The 23,316-nt window shown below is 42.6% G+C and overlaps 1 protein-coding gene across 3 annotated transcripts in view; it reads right to left on the bottom strand.

Annotated features, from left to right (window-relative positions):
- The window catches only part of DGKD (diacylglycerol kinase delta), a 108,550-nt gene that overhangs the window by 66,262 nt on the left and 18,972 nt on the right, over window positions 1–23,316 (bottom strand). For all 3 annotated transcript variants that reach the window (XM_059928960.1, XM_059928961.1, XM_059928962.1), the window contains exons 2-3: window positions 12,317–12,427; window positions 10,677–10,757 (exon numbers count right to left, since the gene is read on the bottom strand). In XM_059928960.1, coding sequence (XP_059784943.1) covers window positions 10,677–10,757; window positions 12,317–12,427 — 192 coding nt within the window. The remainder of the gene's footprint in view (window positions 1–10,676; window positions 10,758–12,316; window positions 12,428–23,316) is intronic.

Here is a 23,316-nt window from a genome sequence, read left to right as displayed (position 1 = left end):
GTTGATTGCTCAATACCCGTTTTTCTTCAGTACTGTGCCTGAATCACGCAGAACAAAGAGCGGCGCTGCTAACAAAGAGAGCAGTGTTTAACCAAACTGCCTGCAAGGCCCTGTTCCCCCCTCCACCTCCCTCACCTGCCACAGAAAAGGGCACCTGTCCAGCCTCCTCACGCCCATTCTGGCCACCTCTTCCCTGCAGATCTATTCTCCAGCAGCAGCAGCCATAACAAAAACCCACAGGCTTTAAAAATCTTCCCAATACATATGACAAAAAGGTCCAAACTCCCCACAGCCTGGAAAGCACTTCACCTCTGCCCTCTGCCCATCTCGCCACCCTCACATGCTCCACTCGCTCTGACAGGAACCACTTCAACCCCAGACACCGACCCCTGGCATTGCTGGCCACGGCCCCTCTCAGCCTCAGGCCTCTGCACGTCTCTCCCGGCCACGTCCCGGCCACGTCCCAGCCACGGGAAGGCCTGCCCTGACAGCCGCCCGCCGCTGCAGCCAAGCTATTTCCTTCTTGGCCCGCTGCTCCTGACTGCTCAGTACCTGCCACTCACACAGGACCGTTCACAACATGAAGGGAGCTCTGTTACTGCTACTCAGCACCTGTCCACTGAAAGTGCTCTACTGAGTGAAATCAGTGAGAGGAACAGGGCCAAAATCATCCTGGAACTAGTGGTGATCAAGTCACTCTTCAACATATAATTATGAGCACCTACTGTGTGCTGGCACTTGGGTAAAACAGTGAACAAAACAGACAAAAATTCTTGCTCTCACGCAGCCCGTTAACAGCATTTAACAAAGTAAACAAAACTGCAGGGACTCGGAGCAGCGACTCTCAAGGGAGGGATGGCGGGGGTGGGGGCAGTGTGAGAACAGAGCTATGCTGTGCCCCACTGCTTTCATTTGTTTTTGCTGCATTCTGAAACTTCAAATAACTTTAAAGGAGTGTGATGACATTTCATCAAATATTTATCAAAATAGAACACAGGTTTAAAATGATGGAACACTGACTTGAAGAAATAAGTAAACGAAAGCACTAAACTCTAATGGCCCTACAATTCCTGGGCTGCTGTGGGAAGATTATAAAAGAACAGCTATAGCTATAGGCTATAGCTAGCTCTATAGCTCTAGGCTGCTGTGGGAAGATTATAAAAGAAGCCAGCCTAGGACTTGAATACAACTAAAATCACTAAAGAAAGCTCAAAGATGACTAGATCAGGGAGGGGGGATGTCCAAAGTCAGTGAAGACATTTGGATACCCAAGAGGAAATGCACGTGCTCAAAGGACAATCTTTCCCTGAGGCAGGAAAATGACAATGTTAAACAGAAAGCATTTAAAAAATATTTTCTCTATCAAACGAGAATAAGCCAAGATAAAAACAAAGTAAATTAACTGGTAGAAGCAATACTTGAAGAGATAATAACCAAGACTTCCCCCAAACTGACAACAGAAGGGACATAGAGCTGCAGATTTCAGAAGTGCTAGGAACACTAAGCAAGATAAACACAAAGAACCATGCCTGGGAAAATCACAGTAAAACAGCACAATGCCAAAGGAAAAGAAAAATCTTAAAAGTAGTCAGACGGGGGTGGGGTGGGGGGGGGCAAGGTATATTATCATCCAAGGAACAACAATAGGACTGACAAGTTACTTTTAACAAAAATAATGGAAGCTACAATACGATGGAATGACATTTTTAGATTGCTGAAAGAAAATGACTGCCATGCTAGAACTGTATAACAAGCAAAAATAACCTTCAAAAAGATGAAATAAAACAAAAGTAGAAACCAACACTAAAGAAATTAAAGAGAATTTTTCACAGAAAGAATATTACCCCACATAGATCACAGAAATACAGAAAGAAATGAAGGGCAACAGAAAAGGCAAATATTCACTAGAAATCTAAATAACTGTTGACTGTATAATAATGTCCTATGAGGTTTCAAATATATGTAAAATTAAAGTAAATAACAAACCAGCACAAAGGCGAGAGGTGACTATAGAGAGGTTTCCTTTTTTTTTTTTTAATTTATTTATTTTATTTATTTATTTTTGGTTGTGTTGGGTCTTCGTTGCTGCATGCGGGTTTTCTCTCATTGCAGTGAGTGGGGGCTACTCTTCGTCGTGGGGCGCAGGCTTCTCACTGCGGTGGCTTCTCTTGTTGCAGAGCACGGACTCTAGGCGCAAGGGCTTCAGTAGTTGTGGCACATGGGCTCAGTAGTTGTGGCTCGTGGACTCTAGAGTGCAGGCTCAGTAGTTGCGGCACGCAGGCTTAGTTGCTCCACAGCATGTGGGATCTTCCCAGACCAGGGATCGAACCCATGTCCCCTGCATTGGCAGGTGGATTCTTAACCACTGCGCCACCAGGGAAGTCCTGAGAGGGTTCCCTTCTTAAGTACCAGAAATTAGTCGAAATTTCAATTATAATTTCAATAGCGATGAAGAGTATAGAGAGTTTAAGTGGTCTAAGATCCCTGCATTGTCTGGGAAGCACTAATCTAAAGTAGAAGTTACTAAGTCAAGGATATATTTTGCAATCTATAAAATATCCACTAAAATAATGTATATGAAACAAGCTAAAAGAGAGGAGAAAATGAAATAATTCATCCATTTTAGAAAGAAAGATGTGAAAAAATATAAAATGTGAGACAAAGAGAAAACAAGTAATAATGTATTGGATTTGTACCCAAATACAAGAGAATCTAAAACTAAGTATAGATTAAACATAATCTAGTTAAAGGCACCATCCAATTAAACAGTCCAATAGACAATTTAAAAAACCACACAACTTTATGCTGCTTACAAGAGACACATCTTAAATATAAACAAAAAGGTTTAAAGTAAAAGGATGGAAAATTATATACCACTACTTACAATACAATTACTAACCAAAATAAAGCTACTGTAGCTACAGTAACATCAAAGTAAACTTTAAGGCAAAAAACATTAAGAGAAATAAAAGGTTATTTCATAATAAAAGGGTCAATCTAGTAAGAATATAAAATAATTCTAAATCTGTTTGCATTTAATAATAAGCCTTCAAATATGTAAAGTAAAAATTAACAGAATGAAAACAAAAAACAGGTAAGTCCACAATCACAGTAGGAGACTTTAATAAATCTCACTCAATAACTAATAGGACAAAGACAAAAACTAGTCCAGAAGGTTATAAAAGATTTGAGAAAAATGATTAAACTTTTGTCCTAATCAACTTACAAGAACTAATGAATCCAAGTTCTGTTCAAATGCACATGGAACACTTACGAAAAGTGACCATTTACTGGGTCATAAAGAAAGTCTCAACAACTTTAAAGAACTGAAATCATTCCGAGTATGTTCTCTGATCACAGTAGAGTTAAGACGAGAAAAATCAGACTTCCCTGGTGGCACAGTGGTTAAGATTCCGCCTGCCAATGCAGGGGACGCGTGTTTGAGCCCTGGTCCGGGAAGTTCCCACATGCCGCGGAACAACTAAGCCCGTGTGCCACAACTACTGAGCCTGCGCTCTAGAGCCCGTGAGCCACAACTACTGAGTCCGCGTGCCACAACTACTGAAGCCCACGTGCCTAGAGCCCGTGCTCTACAACAAGAGAAGCCACCGCTATGAGAAGCCCACACACTGCAACAAAGAGTAGCCCCCGCTCGCCGCAACTAGAGAAAAGCCCACGCACAGCAAAGACCCAGTGCAGCCAAAAAAAAAAAAAAGACTAGAAAAATCACCCAAATGCCAAGAAATTAGGAAACACACAGATCAGAAGCAGACACAAAAGAATATACACAGAAGAATATGTGCTCATTTACATCAAATATCTAAAACAGTCAACACAAATCTATAGTATTAGAAGTTAGGGTGGTGGTTACATGTGGCCGGGGGTGGGGGAGGGGGAACAACTGGGCGATACCGCGAGGGGAGCTTCCCAGGGCCTAGACGTGTTCCACAGCTTGATCTGGGTGACGGTTACACATCAAGCTCTGTACATCCATCTGTGCACGTTTCAGTTTGGAAGTCATATTTCGATTTTTAAAATTATTTAGAATATACAAACTTTCAGTAAAGCAGAAATGCTGCTTTGACAAACTCCTTTGAAGAGTCATGGTAGTTAAAATATACCTTCAGAACAAATCTGTAAATTTTTTGATAAGGCTGAAAATAATTTTTAAATTATCCCATGAAAAGAAATATAAGGGGAAAATGAGAAGTATTTTAACCTGACAATTTTGGCCTATTATTAGTGTATGAAATCTAGTTTTTAAAAAAAACAAAACAAAAAAAGGACCACTAAAACAAGCATAGCCAATGGGGGCAAACTTATGTAGATAAATAGAATAAGAGAGAGGAGTAATTTTGAACCCCCAAAATACAGAGCTGACTATGCAAAAGCACATGAAAAATCAATTCATAGAGAAATTAATACAAATGGCCAACAGACTGTGAGAAACGTATGACCTCACTTTGATCATCAAAGAAATAAAACAAATTACCATTTTTATCAAAGTGGCAAAGATGTTCTAAAATTTTAACACATGGTATTTGTGAAAGGATAGAAAAAAACCACTTCATGAAGTCCTACTCATACACGTTCTAAAGGCAATTTGGCAATAATATACCAAAAGTCTTTTAATTTTCATAGATTAATATAAACATGTTTAATTATCGAAAACATATTTCATGTTATTTCAGAGGCTGGGACACGAAGCTGGCAAATCCTTTTCCTCTTCATGCTGCTGTTATGCTCTTTGGCCTTGTAAGGGGTGACCCCACTTGAAGGTAAGAATGCAGAGGAGCAGAGGACTCTGTCTGCTCTACTCCCCATCTTCTGAAATTTCCCACGGCCAAAGCTCCACCTCATCTAAAGGCACATCTGTGTCTTTAGCTGCATCCCACTTTCACTTTGTTCTTAAAGAACAGAAGACAAGCAGACCCCTCTCCAGTTACGTAAGCCTCCTTCGTACCATTTCTTCCATCAAACCTGTATAAAAATCTCTCCTCTCCCCCAAATATTTCCTTCCATCTCCCTTGGAAGTCTCTTGTCCCTTGGATCCTTATTTCTTTATGATACAGTTCTTTGGCCATTTTAGGGAGAAATTAAAATGGAGTCTTTTCTAACGTGGAACAAATTTACTAATTCTTTTCCAGTTACAAAAGGTTCCCATCTGTTGGTTGATTCATGATAACAGCAACTTTCACTGCCTTGTTGTTTGTATCAGGCATGCAATTTTAACAGAAATTGTGGAATTTGGAAATTACTACCGGAATAGCTGGAAAACCAAATGAGATATCCCAGGAAATGTAGTAGCTTCTGGGCAAATGCATTCATTCATTCTGCACTCACTTCCCTGAACACATGGGTCAGGCACTGGCAAAGTCCAAGGCCAGGCCCTGCCTCCTAGGACCTGCATGCAGATTCCTGCAGTTTGCTGTATGGGAAGTGACAGGTTCAGAGTTCAGACAGTAAATACTGCAGGGCGTTAGAAATGGGAGAGTCCAGAACCTACCGACCCTCTGTGGAAGCATGCCTCGGGGAAGTGGGCACCGGTCAACTGGCTCCAAACACTCCCCATGTATCCCCAAATTCCAGACGCCATCACGGATTGCTCAGAAATGGTCTCCTTATTTTGGAATATTTCTGGGGAACCTCATTATTACTCTTTCTCTTGTCCTTTCAGCACATCCTCAGATGAAAAAGCAGTTTTTACAGCACTAACAAAATCTAAAATAAATGTGAAAGAATCAGTGTCTCTGCCCCAAGGGCTGGGAAACCATCCATGACCGCCCCACAGGAACTGGCTCGACATCTGGAAGTCAACTATTTGGCACACATTTTCCCATAGAGACAGTATATAAATCAGGGTTCATTCTCAAATCAGACTGACAAAGCTCCATAATAACTCATGTAGTACCAAAGCATAGTGGCATACTATTTTTTATGGAGATATAATTCTCATACAATTCATCCTTTTACAGTATACAGTTCAGTGGTTTTTAGCATATTCATAAAGTTGTGCAACCATCACCACTATCTAATGTTAGAACATTCTGCCACAAACCCCCAACTAAAATCCGGTACCCATTAGCACTCCTCCTTCCCACAGCCTCTGGCAACCACTAATCTACTGTCTCTACAGATTTGACTATTGTGCATTTCATATAAATGCGATCATAAAATATGTGGTCTTTTGTGCCTGGCTTTCATTCAGCATGTTTTCAAGGCCCATCCAAGTTGTAACACGTATCAGTACCTCATTTATTTTTCAAAAGCCTTTTAAAAGTTCACACTTTCTACCTCAAAAGGGATTCCACTTCTAAGAACTTAGGCTATGGAAATAATCAGAAATATGCAAAAGTATCTGTGTACAAGTGTACAGCACAGTGTTATTTTATACGAAACAATGGAATATAGGGACTGGTTAAACATATACATTTATATGATGGAATACTATGCCACCCGAATAAACAAGATTTTGAAGGATATTATAAGAAAAAAAGCTCATTGTTAAGTGAAGAAAGAAGGTTAAAAACTATACTTTATAAAACACATTTGGTGGGAACGACATAAATCAATATAAATTATTAGGTATCTTTGGGTAGTAGGAATGTGGATGGTTTTAAATTTCCTATTTTATTTATACACTTTAAAATTTTCTTCAATAACTTTATCAGAAATGTAATTTATCTTTACTAACATTTTTCTACTGCGAGAAAAAACAACTTTTGGAATGTTGGAATGTGAACAGAAATGCACTCAGTTAAATTCTGAGTCCCTAATGTCTTAATTATTTATATATATGAAAATTAAAATGAGCCAATCAATAAGTTGTTTTAAAAAGTTATGAAAAGCAGACAGAAGACAATAAATATAAATGCAGAAAATGAATTAGGTAATAGAAAAATGGAATTGTTCAATAATCTAAGAACTGGATCTCTTAAAAAACAAAAATGATAGAGTTTAAGAAATATGACAAGACAGTCTCCCAAGGCAATAGAAATAAAAGGAAAAATAAACAAATGGGACGTAATCAAACTTATAAGCTTTTTCAGAGCAAAGGAAACCATAAGCAAAATGAGACGACAACCTACTGACTGGAAGAAAATATTTGCAAATGATACAACTGACAAGGGCTTAATTTCCAAAATATACAAACAGCTCACACAACTCAATAACAAAAAAACAAGCAACCCAATCGAAAAATGGGCAGAAGACCTAAACAGACATTTCTCCAAAGAAGACATACAGGTGGCCAATAGGCACATGAAAAGATGCTCAACATCACCAATTACTAGAGAAATGCAAATCAAAACCACAATGAGGTACCACCACACACCGCTCAGAATGGCCATCATTAAAAAGTCTACAAATAACAAATGTTGGAGAGGGTGTGAAGAAAAGGGAACCCTCCTACACTGTTGGTGGGAATATAAATTGGTGCAGCCACTATGGAAAACAGTATGGAGGTTCCTCAAAAAACTAAAAATAGAGTTGCCATATAATCCATCAATCCCGGTAAAACTATAATTTGAAAGATACATGCACCCCTGTGTTCATAGCAGCATTATTTACAATAGCCAAGACATGGAAACAACCTAAATGTCCATCAACAGGTGAATGGATAAAGAAGATGTGATATGTATACACAATGGAATATTACCCAGCCATAAAAAAGAATGAAATAATGCCATTTGCGGCAACATGGATGGACCGAGAGATTATCATACTAAGTCAGAAAGTCAGAAATAGAAAGACAAATACAAGATGACATCACTTATGTGTGGAATCTAAAACACGACACAAACGAACATATCTATGAAACAGAAACAGACTCACAGATATAGAATAGACTTGTGGTTGCCAAGGGGGAGAGTAGGTAGGGGAGGGATGGAGGTTAGGGTTGGGAGTTCGGGATTAGCAGATGCAAACTATTATATGTAGAATAAATAAACAACAAGGCCCTATTGTATAGGAACAGGGAACTATATTCAATATCCTGTGATAAACCACAATGTAAAAGAATATGAAAAAAGAATATATATATGTATAACCATCACTTTGCTGTACAGAAGAAATTAACACAACATTGTAAATCAACTATACTTCAATAAAATTTTTAAAAAGAGAGAAATACGACAAGAAAAACAAAAGCTAAACAAGTAAAATTAGATATGTGAAAGGGGATCTAACCAGAGGCATTTATGTTTAAAGTGCAGGACTTCCCCGGTGGTCCAGGGGTTAAGACTGCGTGCTCCCAATGCAGGGGGCGTAGGTTCGATCCCTGGTCGGGGAACTAGGATCCCGCATGCCACATGGCATGGCCAAAAATAAATAAATAAAAATAAAGTACAAGCAATAAATGTTACTAAATTTGAAGGTGTGGAAAAAATGGGAAAGTAAATACAAAAATGGACTCAAGAAGTAAAAAAGTAAAAAAAAAAAAAAGAAGTAAAAAAGTTCCTGTGATCAAAAAGCAAAAACAAACCTTTTAGGGACTTCCCTGATGGTCCAGTGGTTAAGAATCCGCCTTCCAATACAGGGGACGTGGGTTCGATCCCTGGTCAGGGAAGTAAGATCCCACATGCTGCGGGGCAACTAAGCCCACGCGCCACATCTAGAGAGGATGCCTGCGTGCCGCAAGGAAGAGCCCGTGCTCCGCAACAAAAGATCCCACGTGCCACAACTAAGACCAGACGCAGCCAAAAATAAATAAATAAATAAATATTTTTAAAAAATTAAAATAAACCTTTTAGGTTTATTCAGAGCCTTATTACCTCCCTGAAAAGTAAATTATCTCAAACTTTCAAGAAATAATCAATTCTAAAGCTATAAAAATGTTCCAGAGCACAAAAAATCATGGACAGTTACTAAATGAATTTTATGGGGCTAGTTTAACTCCGAAATCAAAACACAACAAAGGCTATCTCCTACCCAAAGAAAAGCACACACATGCTTTCAGAACATTCTAAATCCAAAATTAGGGTATAACATTCAACATTACCAGGAACAATTTATTATTATGAAATGTACAAATACCTAAAACCAAATTGATCATCTAAATTAATGTTCAAAACACTCCAGTGAAATTCAACACCTAGTCCTATTAAACAGTCTAAAAGCCATAAATCAAAGAATAATCCACTTCCATAGTTGTCTCCCCAGCCAGTAAGTAAACAGTAAAACTAATGCAGAAAAAGTAAAAATAGTCCAAATAAAACGAGGAATAAAATAAAAGAGGCCGTCAGGCAAGTCTGACTAATTCGATAAGCCACAAAGTAAAACCAAGAGCAGTTAATTACACCAAAACAAAATAAGTAGAAGTTTAAATGAAGGAAGGAAAATCCCATTTGGAGCAGCAACATAATCAATCCATAAATAAACAAGTTAAAAAAAAACCTGAAAGTAGCTAAAACTAATACTAACCCAAAATGTTAGATCCTAAACATGAAGAAAATTACCCACTTTGACTGAGTTATAAAAGAACTGAAAAAAGGTAGGGAACATACTGTATTTCTAGATAAGATCACTTAATAACACAGAGAAAAATATTTTAAAATATTCCATTCCTGCTATTAGAGTCATACCTTACACATGAGGTTCTAAAGTCAGCCCCCGAAGCCAAAACTGTAAAGTCATACAAGAAATGCTGTACAGCTATTAAAAAATGTGATGAACATTTAGATCAATCAGCGTGGGGAAATGTCCACCATAAACTGTCAAGAGAAAAAAATAAAACCAAACGTGTAAAACGAAAGGATCACTACGATCTCATGTTATACGTGGGTAAAGACAGAGACATTTAGACATAAAGATAATCACTCTAAAGTGAGCAGCTGGCTACCTCTGGGTACGGAGGTCACACGATTTTATGCATTTAGAACTTTTGCAGAAAGTACAACATAATTTCTATAAATGTGGTGGGGGGAGGAGTTTTAAAAAGAAAAGAAATACACCAAAATATCAACATTCTATGTTTTGAGGTGGCTGAATGATGGCTATTTTTTAAAAATATAAATTTATTTATTTATTTATTTATTTATTTATTTATTTTATTTATTTTTGGCGGCGTCGCGTCTTCGTTGCTGTGCGCGGGCTTTCTCTAGTTGCAGCGAGCAGGCTTCTCACTGCGGTGGCTTCTCTTGTTGGGGAGCACGGGCTCGAAGCACGCGGGCCTCAGCAGTTGTGGCTTGCGGGCTCTAGAGCGCAGGCTCAGTAGTTGCGGCGCACGGGATTAGCTACTCCACGGCATGTGGGATCCTCCCGGACCAGGCATCAAACCCGTGTCCCCTGCATTGGCAGGCGGATTCCCAACCGCTGCACCACCAGGAAAGTCCCCTGATGGCTGTTTTTTAATTGCTTCAACATTTTCTGTATTTTCCAAATTTTCTATAACAATCATGAAAAACCTCTGTGCAAAACTGTTAAAGAAATGTAAACTACAACATGTTTTAAAAATTCATTTGGTCCCTCTTGTTCTTTTGTGCTTAATGTGCGAAATTCTCAGTTATTCTCCAACCATAGTATTATCTTGAACCTTAAATTCAAAATTTACCAGGAATTGTTCCAATCAGAGAGCAAAGGATGAAAAGTCTGAACTGCTCACACACACATTTGTTCAAATTAAAGAAGAAAACCAAATGTGGTGAAGAATCAAGAAAGGTGTGCGTCCAGAGACTTACCGTAAAGCTGTTGTTGACGTTTTTGGTGCTGGATTCAGCCACGCTGGCGTCTGTCAGGTCCACCTCATCAAATATGATCGACTGGAAAGACACAGGGACTGCAGTCAGTGGGGGCTAAGGTGCCCTTGGCCCAGGGCTGCCCACCACTCTCCCTCGACCCCAGGCAAGCACTTGAGAACTAAATGAACGCTGAGTGAGTTCACCCTACCTGCTTCTGACAAAGCACCGAGCTCACAGGTATAGCTCAAGACTTTTTTTTTAGTCCAGGGAGTTCCCCAGTGATTGCATTAATGGAACCAAAAATACGTCCTCACACGAGTCCACCTGAGAGGGTAGGTTCCCGACTGAAGGTCCTCTGTCCTTCCGACTTTAGTTTCTCCACCTCGCACATTTGGGGGGAGAGGTCCTGGCTAAAATAAACAATTCTAGGGGAAGAGAGACTGACCCAAATAGAAGGGACCCAGCCATGAAAGAAGACAAGGGACCAGAGCAGAGAGAATCTAGTCCTGGAGAGAAAGACAGTCAGGCTCCAGAAGAAGGGCTGGGAACCAGGCCTGAGACGCCCCCCTCCCCATTTTCCTCTCCTCTCTCTCCCAAATCCCCCCGTTCACAGCCCTCACCTCCTGTTTACCTTTCCGTCCCCTCTAGGAGGACTCCATCAGGAACCCCTGGAGGAAACGCTAATAACTTAGAAAAGAAACTCAGTCTTTTAAGTAACTCCCCCACCCCTCGAACTAAAATAACTATAAGGGTTTGTCTTTTTTTAATGAAGGATGTGGTCAGAACCCTATCTAAACAAGTTACTCTGTTCAATTTCAAATTTTAATGCACTAACTCACTAGGGATACATCTCAAAATGTAAATTATTCAGATTCCAGATTTTTTTTAATACCGAAATATTAGTATTGACTGCAATACTGATACAAAAAGACTGGTATTCAGAACACCAAAAACTAGGTTTGCAGACACGCTAGTGTTTGAAGTGTATGACACCACAGTCGTCTAAACTGGGCAGTGACTCAAGGACTCTCAGTGGCTCCTCCTCTGTCACTGGCATCTGCCTGGTGATTCTAGCTTTAAATCTTACACAGATGGCACATGGGAAGAAGGATCATGGCTAGAAAGCCAGAGACAATTTCTGTTCACACACCAAAAAGCCCAACACACTTTAAAAATACTTTTAGTTAGATTCACAGGTACATACACTCAACTCCAAACTCATCAAGTTGTACACATTAAGTATCTGTACAGCTTTTTGTAAGCCAATTATACCTTAATAAAGTGTTTTTAAGAAAAAGATATTTAGGCCGTAATAAGAGATTTTTAAGCCAGTTACCCCCAATTTTTCTGAAAGAAAGATATCTAATGGTAATGTGGTTATTTCTGTGACCTTTTCTCCTTTCCCCATTGGTTACACATGACATTAAAGAAAAAGAAAATGAATAAAAAAAGCAATGTTCATATGAAATAAAACATGCTTGAGACAAATAAAACCCAGCACCCTAGGGTATTACAAAACTCGCTCAAAATAACAGATCTAGAATCGAAGGTTTTTCCCAAGATGAGGACGCAGAACCCAGTCTCTCCCTGCAGCTCCTCGGAGAGTTTTCTCTCGTTAAGTTTCCTCCACTGCATCTCACCTTGGCAGTTTTTGCATAGTACAGCGTTCGCCCTCGAAGCTTAAAGTATCTCCTTTTTGATCGCTGGAATGAGTTGTTCTGTTTGGTCAGCATCCCCTCTTTGATGACGGTCTGAAAGCACAGAAGAGGACTCATGAGCGTGTGTTTTCACGGCACCGTGCGCCTGTCCACTGACTCCGGCGCGTCTGCGTCTCTCATGGGCCGATGGCCTAACAGAACTATTTCACGCTCTCCCCAAACCCTGACCTATGGACAGGCTGAGCAGGCAGCCGGGGAGGGTGACACAATCCTCCAGAGGGCGACGGCGTGCCAGAGTGGCGGGGGAGGGGCATGGGGGGGTGTCAGAGGCCCAAGGTGTGCCCTGCATATGCCCCGGCGGGGGGGGTGTCAGCAGAAGTGGGGCGCAGGACCACCGTTAGTGGCCCCGGGCCAGTGCTCTCTCCAACTTCAGCATTTGGTATTTTTCAGCTATTCTTGGCCCCGTCTCCGTGTTCTCTGGCCTCCTGCCATTTCTCAGGATCCTGTTGCCAAAACTGTCGATGTAGGTTGCTATGGGGTTCAGTGCAGTTCCAGGCCTGCCCCCTTGGGCCCTCACCCCTGTTCACAGGCTGGGCATGTGCGTCTACCCACACTGTAACACAGAGAAGAGCCACTGCCAAAGTCACTAAAACTCCTCCACCCCCAAAATCTGACCAACCCACCACCAAGCAGGAGTTCAAAGAGAATCACGAGGTGAACAGCAGTCCACTCAGCTCGGCTCAATTAAAGCTAAGAATGGGGCATGGCTTCTCCCGAAGCTGCTTCCCGGGCACTTACCACACAGGAGGAGGGAGCCCTACACACCACTTACGAGTTAAAAGTTCAAGGACCTACCTGATCATTAGATGTGTTGAACTACTCAGAGCCACTAACACAGTCAAAACTAATAAACAAGGTGCCCTGAAACAAGTGCGTAGCTTCCAGCATCTGCACACACCTAAACAAATGTCCATTCTACACGGAGGCCCACCATGCGATGGAGGTAGAATGTATAAAAATTCTGTTCAAGGACAAGAACGTGGGTCCAGAGAAGCTTCTGTTTAATTACCTAATCCCCTAGAGCTCTGCACTTTAGGTAACTTTTTAAGTTGCTGTACAAAGCACTTGGGCGTCTGTGGCCACTTAAGACAACACACGATGAAACCCGACACAGAAACCCTACGTCACCCCAATGTATCAGAGGCAAGAGCAGATGTCTGTGCTGCCTGGTCCCTCCATCATCCCGCTCCTAATGGGGAGGGAGTGGAACCTGCGATGCACTGATACCCCCCGTAGAAGAATGCTGAAGACAACCCCCTACACACCACCAGCACCTGGCTGTGCACCAGGACCCCACGTGAGAGCCCCGCGCTCCGGGTGTCCTGGGAGGCCGGCAGCACTGCTCCTCCCCTTATCCCCGCCACACAATGTCCTCTTGCAGCTTCCTGGGCACAGTGGGCTGCACACGCCAGCTTGCGACCCCATGCTGGGTCTGATGGAATTTGCGCTGTCAGGGCTGGCCCAGCAGCACAAAGAGCAACCATTTCCAATTCCCTAGAGAATCAACTCGGGGGGGGGGGGGGGGGGGCGCGGGGAACACTACTGAGGAACCGCCCTACTCATTCTGTGGCGTGCACCTTCACCTTTACTTCTGAGCAGGCCACCAACTGTTCTTCCAGGTAATTAAGGAGAGAGGAACACATCACCCAAGATCAAGGTAAGAGACATGTGCCGATCCAAGGCAGAGAGAAAGTCCCAACCTCTGGTACCAGGAGCTCCAGATATAAACCAGTCTGCAATACGGAAGGACTGCTAGGTTGTTTCCTAAGATTCTCTTCAGACCCAAGTGCACGTGGTGATGCTATTTCAATGTGCTCTTCAAAGACAGGACAGCGACTGTGCCCAGTGGTGCAGACACAAGACGCCTGCTCTACTCTCCAGGAGAGCCTTTCCTCTGGAGCCCACAGGACCCGCTCACAGACCAAGTCACCTCTCCTCGCCCCCAAACATCTTCCTTACCTCTGCAGAGGAAGTAAGTGCTTCCATCTCTTTCCCAAATGCAAATTAAAGAAAAAAAGAAAAAAAAAGGCAACAAAGCCAACAAGCCCACACCCAGAAAAGTTATAAGAAGTTATCTTTAAAGGATAAATGCTAGAGTATTTTTCTTGCATCTCCCGCTACACATGTCACACATAAAAGAAAAGCAGAATTAAACCAAAATCCACTCCAACACATACACACACACACACACACACACAAATCTTTCAGAGAGCGGATGAGAGCTGTGATCTTGGGCTACCCAAGGAGAGCTGTTGTTCTATTTATAGAACAAGAATGCTCAGAAAAAGACTCTGGTGGGTTTCAGCGGAAAAGGCTGGGGAAAAGATAAAGACCAGTATTTCTTTGAAGCTTTCTCAGAAACTGCATTTCTTCTCCTATTCACTGCTCGTGGAAGACTATAGATATGCTGCAGAATATTTTTAACACTCAGTCAAAAGCAATGAACTAAAAGTGGTCAAGAAAAGAACACCCCTGACTAATCTGCTGTGCTTTGCATTTGGCAGCCTGTAAGCAGCACCCACAGGAAACGGCTCAGCTGGCAGGGCTCCTCCTCATGCCCATCGGAGCAGAGAACCAGAAGCCCAAACCCAGACCCAAGGGGGGCCGGTCGCTTATGCTGGTCAGCCAGGCTCTTAGAATCATTTTGTCAAGTTCTTTGCACAAACGACAGGGCCAACTCTGTCCTTCAAGCCATCCGGGGCACCTTCATTACCATCAGGGACAAAGGACAGATTTGCAACACACACAGGCACTGAGAATCAGAGCGGCAAGTAAGTGGGAAGTGGAGCATTTGGCCCACCTCCAAACGGAGAGGATGCAAATCCCAAGCTGGGCTGTGGGATGGAAGCTGGCAGGGTATTCGGCCTGCGCCAAAGGCGCCTACTGACTGACAGAGACACGCCCAGCCCACAGGTGAGGCGGCCCAGGCACCTGCCACAGGCGAAGCTCGAGTCCTAGGCGTCCTGCTCAGCAGCAAAGAACGGAGTAAGGCAGCTCCGGAAATGCCCTTCAAAAGCCTGCAAACCAGTGGGCAGAGAAGGCGAGGTCAGGCCTGCCTTGCTGGGGCCCTGCTCACCCAGTCACGGGGGAGGATGACCCCTCTCTGCAGAGGCAGTGGGAGCTCCTGCTCTCACCCTCCCTTCGTGCCCTCCCCAGACACGCAGCAGCAGTGGCTCAGAGGGCTCCAGGGACAGCTCAGACCGGAGGAGGACGGAGGACACAGGACGCCAGGGAGGGAGCAAGTCCCCCACAAGGGAAGGCTTCCCAGAGCAGGTCTTAAGAAGGTGAGCAGGGGTCTGAGCAGGCCAGGCAGAGAGGTCCACAGCCTCCTACGGGCTGCAGGCAGAGCCCAGGAGGGCTGGGACGGTGGGCGAAGGGCCCAGATCACTGACAGCCAGACCTCCCAGTCACAGGGGCCCCAATCAGGGGGCGGTATCTCAGGACGTACATTTTATTTAAGAAAGATGATTTTGGCCACAATGTGGAGGAGAGGGAGTGGGGGTGAAACCAGGAGGCAGGCAGAACACTCCAGAAACTCTTACAAAGACAGCAGCCGACGAGGAGCACCTGGGAGGATGAGGCACGGCCACGGGCGTGAGAGCGTTTAAAAGAAGACAAACCATAGACGGGGGAAGGGGATGACCCCGAGGGGTCTCCTGGGGGAGGATGTGGCCTTCGTTTTAGACGTGCTGACTCTGAGGACGCCAGAGACGCCAGGGGGAGCTGAGTGGAGGGCCAGCAGCAGATAATGCAGTTGGGGCACAATTTAAGGGGGAGACACCTCAATGAAGTCCCTTACAGGGAAGGAGTGGAATGAGAAGAGGCTCAAGGAACTGGCAACCCCAGGACACGAACATCAGGTGCAGAGAGGAGGTAGGAGTCCAAAACGGAAGACAAGAAGGCAGTGGCACAAAACCAGGGGAGCAGATGAGAAAGCACCAAGAAGGCATCGTGGATGACATCTGCTAAGGGCTGAGGTCGAGTGCACGGGCGAGGTCATCACTGGGGCCCAGGAGGAGCCAGAGGAGAGGTCCGTGAGGAGTCACTGAGGACCCGCCACCGGAGCAGACTCTCGACCTGACCCAGGGCGAAGCCAGATCAAAGTGCAATGAATGTGACCCGGATGGGAGGAAGCAAAGATGGTAGGTTGTTTTTTTAATTTGCATGTTTCTTAACTTTTTATGAACTTGGAATTGTACTGTACATGAACTTCCTATTGCTTCTGTCCTAATGTGTTGTCAACAGCCTGCCGTATTAGTAAATATATTTTTGTCTGCTACAGAGTATTTCACTGTAGTGATGTGTGTATATCATTCAACACACTCCCACTGCTGGAACATTTAGAATGCTTCCTGCTCAATATTATCAACAATGCTTCAAAGATTATTGCCATAATGGAATATCTCCACATGTCCTGAGCTATTCCTTAGAGCAAAGTACTTGAAGTAGAACTTGGGGATCCAAGCCCAGAAACAGATGCTCACAGGTTTGAAAGCGTGATGTGTGACAGCAGGCTGGGGAGAGAGGGACTTGTCAGTGGAGCTGAGACATCAGGTCATCTAAGGGGTAAGGTGTGATTGGTCCCGTACCTCACACACCACACAGAAATCACTTCCGGGTGGCCAACAGATTCAGTGCAAAAAGAGAAACTTTAAAAGCTTCAGTAGACAATATAGGATAATTTCTTTATGACCTTAGGACTGGAAAAAATCTCTTAAATAGGATTTTTAAAATAGTAAACATAAACTATAAGATTGCTAAAACCAACTTTATTCCCACTGAGAAACTCTGGCCATCAGACACCTTATAAAGAAACAGAAGAGAGGGGCTTCCCTGGTGGCGCAGTGGTTAAGAATCCGCCTGCCAATGCAGGGGACATGGGTTCGAGCCCTGGTCCGGGAAGATCCCACATGCCACAGAGCAGCTAAGCCCGTGCACCACAACTACTGAGCCTGCGCTCTAGAGCCCGCGTGCTGCAACTACTGAAGCCCGCGCACCTAGAGCCCGTGCTCCGCAACAATAGAAGCCACCGCGATGTGAAGCCAGCACACCACAACGAAGAGTGGCCCCCGCTCACCAGAACTAGAGAAAGCCCACGTGCAGCAACAAAGACCCAACGCAGCAAAAATAAATTTTAAAAAAAAGTGTTACTTTAAATTTGCACATCACTTGAAATTTTCATGAGCATTTTTATATCTATTTGCCTTCTTAAAAGAACAAACACGGTCTATGAGACAGACACTAATATTCTGAGTGACAAATAAGAAAACTGGTCACTGAGGGACTGAGTAATTTGTCCAAGGTTAAACAGCTAACAACAGACCACAAAAGAAATATCAGGCCTCCTTACTCTTATCTCAAACCTCCTTCTAGGGCTTAGGAATACCGTAATAAATAAACAGGAAACAACCAGAAAATAATTTGTTCACAAAACACAGGCATGTACAGCATACCCAAGACCAATAGATTATTTTAAATGCTTACTAAGTGAGTGCCCACCGCATCTACCACATACATACAAGCCATTTTCACCTTTTAATCCTCACGCCGACTTCGGAGGCATGTAGTAATATTCCCATTTTATAGACTAGGAAACTGGGAGTCAGAAGAATTAAGTAACTCACTCAAGGCCACATGGCTAGTAAATGGAAGACCTGAAATTCAAACCTAGAACCTAGTCAGGCCAAAAATATCTGTTGGCAAGTCTATGACCCTCCGTCATGAGGCTGTGTCCCTCGCCAGATCAAGAGAGGCCCAAGGGCTATGGCTGTCTTATTGATCTTATTCATCTTAATTACCCAGTGCCCAGCACTGAGAATTCTGAGGAAACTTTTTGCAAAATATCATAAAGGGCTAGTATCCCTAATCTATAAAAAGGTTCTTAAAAATTGAGAACTAACAACCTAATAGAAAAAATGGGCAAAAAATATGAACAGCCATTTCACAAAAAAATTAAAATAGTACATTTCACAAAAAATAAATTTAAATGGCCCTTAAATACATGAAAAGATGCTCGACCTAGCTCATAATAAGAGAAAACCAAATTGAAACTAAACTAAAATACTATTCTCACTATCAGATTGACAAAAAAAAAAAAGGCAACACACTCTGGGCGAGACTGTGAGGAAACAGGCTGGTCCGACTGCAGGATGAGGTAAACCTTGAGGACAAGAATCTGGCAAAACCCAGCAAATCAGACGTGCATCTACCCTCTGATCCAGCAAGCCCACTCCAAGGAACCTATCCCACAGACACTCTAGCAAAAATATAAAATGAGGTTTGTGCAAGGATATTTGTTACAAAATATTAGAGCAAAAGACTGAAAATAATCCAAGTGGTTGAATAAACTATGGTACATTCAGGAAACAGAATACTACACCATTGTAAAAGGAATGAGGAAGATCTTTATACAGCTATGGAATGATCTCCAGATTATATTAAGTGAAAAAAGAAAGGTTCAGAACATGTATGGAGTATGCTACCTTTTGCGTAAAAAGGATACTTGTGGGTGTGTGTATAGACAGAAATAAAATTAAAAGCAAATATGTGCATATATTATTTTTAAATTTTCAAACAGAAACAATGAAAGAATAAACCAAAATAATAAAATAATGAAAATGGTTACCTACGGGGAAAGAGGAGGACAGAGCAGACCAGACAGGGGAGGAAGCAGGTCGTCTTAAAGAGGACTCGCACAGGAGCGCAGCCCCCGCAGGGCAGCAGCACCTAGGGGAGAGAGCACCGGCCCACGCCCACGGCCTTCCACGGCCGGCCCCGCTTCATCCGCACAACCACCTCCTAAGGGGGGCACTGCCAACATTCCCACTTCACAGCGACGGGCGAGGAGGAGACGGCGTCGGTACCCGTGCCGTGCCTGCTCTGTGCCAGGAACTTAGTTCTCATCAGTATTTCAGCCAGTCTTCGCCACCCTGTGAAGAGTTACTACCCCCTTTCACTTATGAAGAAACTGAGGTCCAGAGAGGACCTATGTCTGCAGAGAAGGGTCAGAGGCGGGGCTGCAAACCCAGGTGTGTCTGATTCCAACTCTCTCCACACTTCCATATCGAGTGAAAGGAACCCACTCTTCCAGGGTGAGCACGTGGACAGACGTGCATGTCTCAAGGCACAGCCATCTCCCCTACCCACAAGGTTGGCCTCCGAACACACACGGAGGCTCAGTTAAGGCACCAAAGACTCACCCGGCCTCTGTGAGCCTAGACAGTAAAATCCATCTCCCCACGGACCTGTGGAATGAAACGCACTCTCTGTTCCAGCAAATATTTACTGAACATTTAGTGCAAGCACCGCTAGGAATATGATGATGAAAAAGACAGGACCCTTGACCCTTAAGGAAACTGCATGCTGATAGAGGGATACTTTTACAAAGTAAAAGGGACCCTGAGAATGTGCTTTTTAAATACTCAGAAAAAAGCAGGGCTCAGGGCTGGGGATAGATGACACAAGAAAGGCGCAAGGCTGACAACTGTTTGGACTGGTGATTAATTAAACTCCTCTCCCTACTTTTGTGTATGTTTGGAAATTTCCATTACAGGGGTACAGACAGGGTGCTCTGGAAACTCAGATGTGAACAAAACACAACAGAGGCTTGAACGCAAGGCCTGAAGCTGCTACCTCTTAGGCTAAAGGCAGCCACTGCCTTACCGCAGTTTCCTGATCGTTCAATCCCCCCCAGAAGGTGCTATACAGAGTGGAAAATGCCTGAGAAAACAGCTTAGACCCTGCAAAGGGCTACACAAATGTAAAACAGTACCCTAACCATCATTACTCAAATTCCTCTTCCCTGGGCACACGCTCAACCCGCTGTCCCCTCGCTCATTTTCAGACATTAGGTGGAAATAAAGTCCAGCGTTAAACAGCCCAACTCGAGGCTGACGGGCTTACTGGAGGTTACTTTTTCTTTACTTGAGAACACTCAAGAGTCCAGCCACTGCTAACACCTGCCACTAACATCCTGAGATAATATCCTTCCAGTGTGTTTTCAGTATATAAATAAAACAGAAAAGTGGGGTTATATAATGTACAGATTATTTAATAACCTGCTTTTCCAAACGATACATTGTGACCAGATCTGCTTTTATTTTATGTTTTGTTTCTCTACAGCCTACTTCTACTTCATTTATTTAGATGCTTAAGGACGCTGACATAATTATGAACAAATCTAAGAAACTGAGTGCTTCATATATCAAACAGTCTCAACCAAGCTAAACTGTACCTTATTTACACCAAGACCTTGAACTCTCTGCTTACATAAGCTTAGATTTATTTTCAACACAGGAATTAAAAGTTTAAACAAATGGGAACATAATTAAAATGTTCCACATAATATACACATTTATTAGGACACTATGAAATTTAAATCCTATGTTTTCACAAATCTGGCTCCTTAAATTTAATCTGTTTGACCCAACAGTTCAAACTGTTCAGCTGTGTTTTAGGACATTCCAGAGAAGCAACTTAGGGCAGACTCGTCTCCATCTTCTACTAACACACAGCATCCGTGGCAAGACAGACGCTCTTACTGTAAGGAATCTTCAATTGAAGGGTAACACGTTATGCTTTTTTGTTTTCTTTAGTATAAGATAATAACGCTCATTTTAGAAAATACAGAAAAGAAATAAAAATAATCCCAACTGCACCACCAGCACGATCCCTGACATCAGTTTGGAAACTCTCACCTCCTTGGCACACAGCTGAATGTCTATACACACTGCCTCTCTGATTTCCCAACATCACAAAGTACTGTCCAAAGTACTGCTTTCCTTCATCACCTGAATGGCTGATGAGGCCAAGGGCAGCTCCTTGCTCTGCCACTTCCCGGCTGTGTGGCCTCGTGCTGCTGGGTGCCTCAGCACCCCCGTGGCAACATTCATGCAGTTGTGAAGTTCGTAAGACCACCCACGCACGGTACTCAGTGTAGGACCAGCACCAAACAGGTGGCAGCTAATGTCATTAACTCACTGAGTTGTTAAACTGAAGTGTTTCCAGGTTTGCAACTTTTTATATTTAATGGTGCAATAAACATGTTGCCCATGATGCTTTTTCATATTTAAGATTAGTTCTTCAAGGTAGGGTCCCACCAGTGGAATTACTGGGGCAAGAGTCTGCAGTTTCTTGGAGTTTTTCACTGTGTCCCCAAATCGCTTCCCCAAGTGGTTATACCCATATGTGCTGCCAGAGGGCAAAGCAGCTACAAGGCTTCTATAAACAGCAAATTCCCAGCTCATACACAATACTGGTTAAATACAAAAAGACACACAGAACATATTACTAGTAGACTGTAAAAATACACTTAAGCGATTAGACTCACACCTCAGTCTTGACAAACCTGGGTCCTCTTAAAGTACATGAAAACTTTGAGCCACCACAGAGAGAATGGCGATAAAGAACAATTTCCCAGACTTCCTTTTCACTCAGCTTCTGAGTACTAGTCCATCTTTATCAAAGAGTTCAAATACAAAAACTCTCAAATGGGATTGGATTTAAGGAGGTATTTATTTCACATCTTCCCAAACCATAGAAAGAACTGAATTCACTCTCAAACGTGAAATGGAGAAGAGTTCTATGGCAGTAAAAATTCTGAAATGCAGATATTTCCTTTTAAACCCTTTAAATGTGTAAATGTATTATTATCATCCATAACAATAATTCTACTAAGAACCACTTTACTGAGACCAATCCAAAATGGCTGGGACTTCCCTGGTGGTCCAGTGGGTAAGACTCTGTGCTCCCAATGCAGAGGGCCTGGGTTCGATCCCTAGTTGGGGAACCAGATTCCACATGCATGCCGCAACTAAGAGTCCGCATGCCACAACTAAAAGATCCCGCATGCCACACGAAGATCCGGCACAGCCAAAATAAATAAATAAACAATACATTTTTAAAAAAAATGGTCAAGACTACCAACCAATCCTAAAAAGTTCATTAGCTAGTTTCATGTATTAGAAGGTACAGAGCTTCAGAAGCAGAATCCAGTTGAAAAAAAGAGGTCCTCTTCAACCAACGGTGCTGGGACAATTGGATACTCACATGCAAAAGAATGAAGGTGGACCCCTACCTCACACCATATGGAAAAATTAACTCAAAATGGATCAAAGAGTAAACATAAGAGCTAAAACTATAAAATTTCTAGAAGAAAACTTAGGTGTACGTATTCTTGACCTTGGATTTGGCAATGGTTTCTTAAATATGATACCAAAAGCACCAGCAAAATAAGAAAAAATAAACTAGACTTCATCAAAATTAAACTTTTATGCATAAAAGGACACCATCAAGAGTGAAAAGACAAAATCCTCAACAAAATATTAGCAACTGAATTCAACAAAACATAAAAAGGATCCTACATCATGATCAAGCTGGATTCATCCCAGGTTCACAAGGATGGTTCAACATACACATATCAATCAATGTGATACACCACATCTACAAAGGAAAAGACAAAAACCACATGATCATCTCAACAGATGCAGAAAAAGCATGTGATAAAATTCAACATCCATTCATGATAAAAAAAAATTCTCACCAAAGTGGGCATAGAGGGAACATATCTCAACATAATAAAAGCCATTTACAACAAACCCACAGCCAACATAGTACTCAATGGTGAAAAGCTGAGGCTTCCCACCACTTCTACTGAACATAGTATTGGAAGTCCTAGCCACAGCAATCAGATAAGAAAGAGAAATAAAAGGTATCTAATTGGAAGGGAAGAGGTAAAATTGTCATCATTTGCAGATGACATGGTACTACATATAGAAAATCCTGAAGACTCCACACAAAAACTATTAGAACTGATTAAATGAATTCATCAAGGCAGCAGTATACAAAATTAACACAGAGAAATCAGCTGCATTTCTTTACACTAATAATGAAATATCAGAAAGAAAAAGTAAAAAAAAAAAAAA

The sequence above is a fragment of the Balaenoptera ricei genome, chromosome 7, assembly GCF_028023285.1.
Source record: "Balaenoptera ricei isolate mBalRic1 chromosome 7, mBalRic1.hap2, whole genome shotgun sequence".
NCBI lineage: Eukaryota > Metazoa > Chordata > Mammalia > Artiodactyla > Balaenopteridae > Balaenoptera > Balaenoptera ricei.
This window is presented reverse-complemented; position numbering and strand designations above follow the sequence as displayed.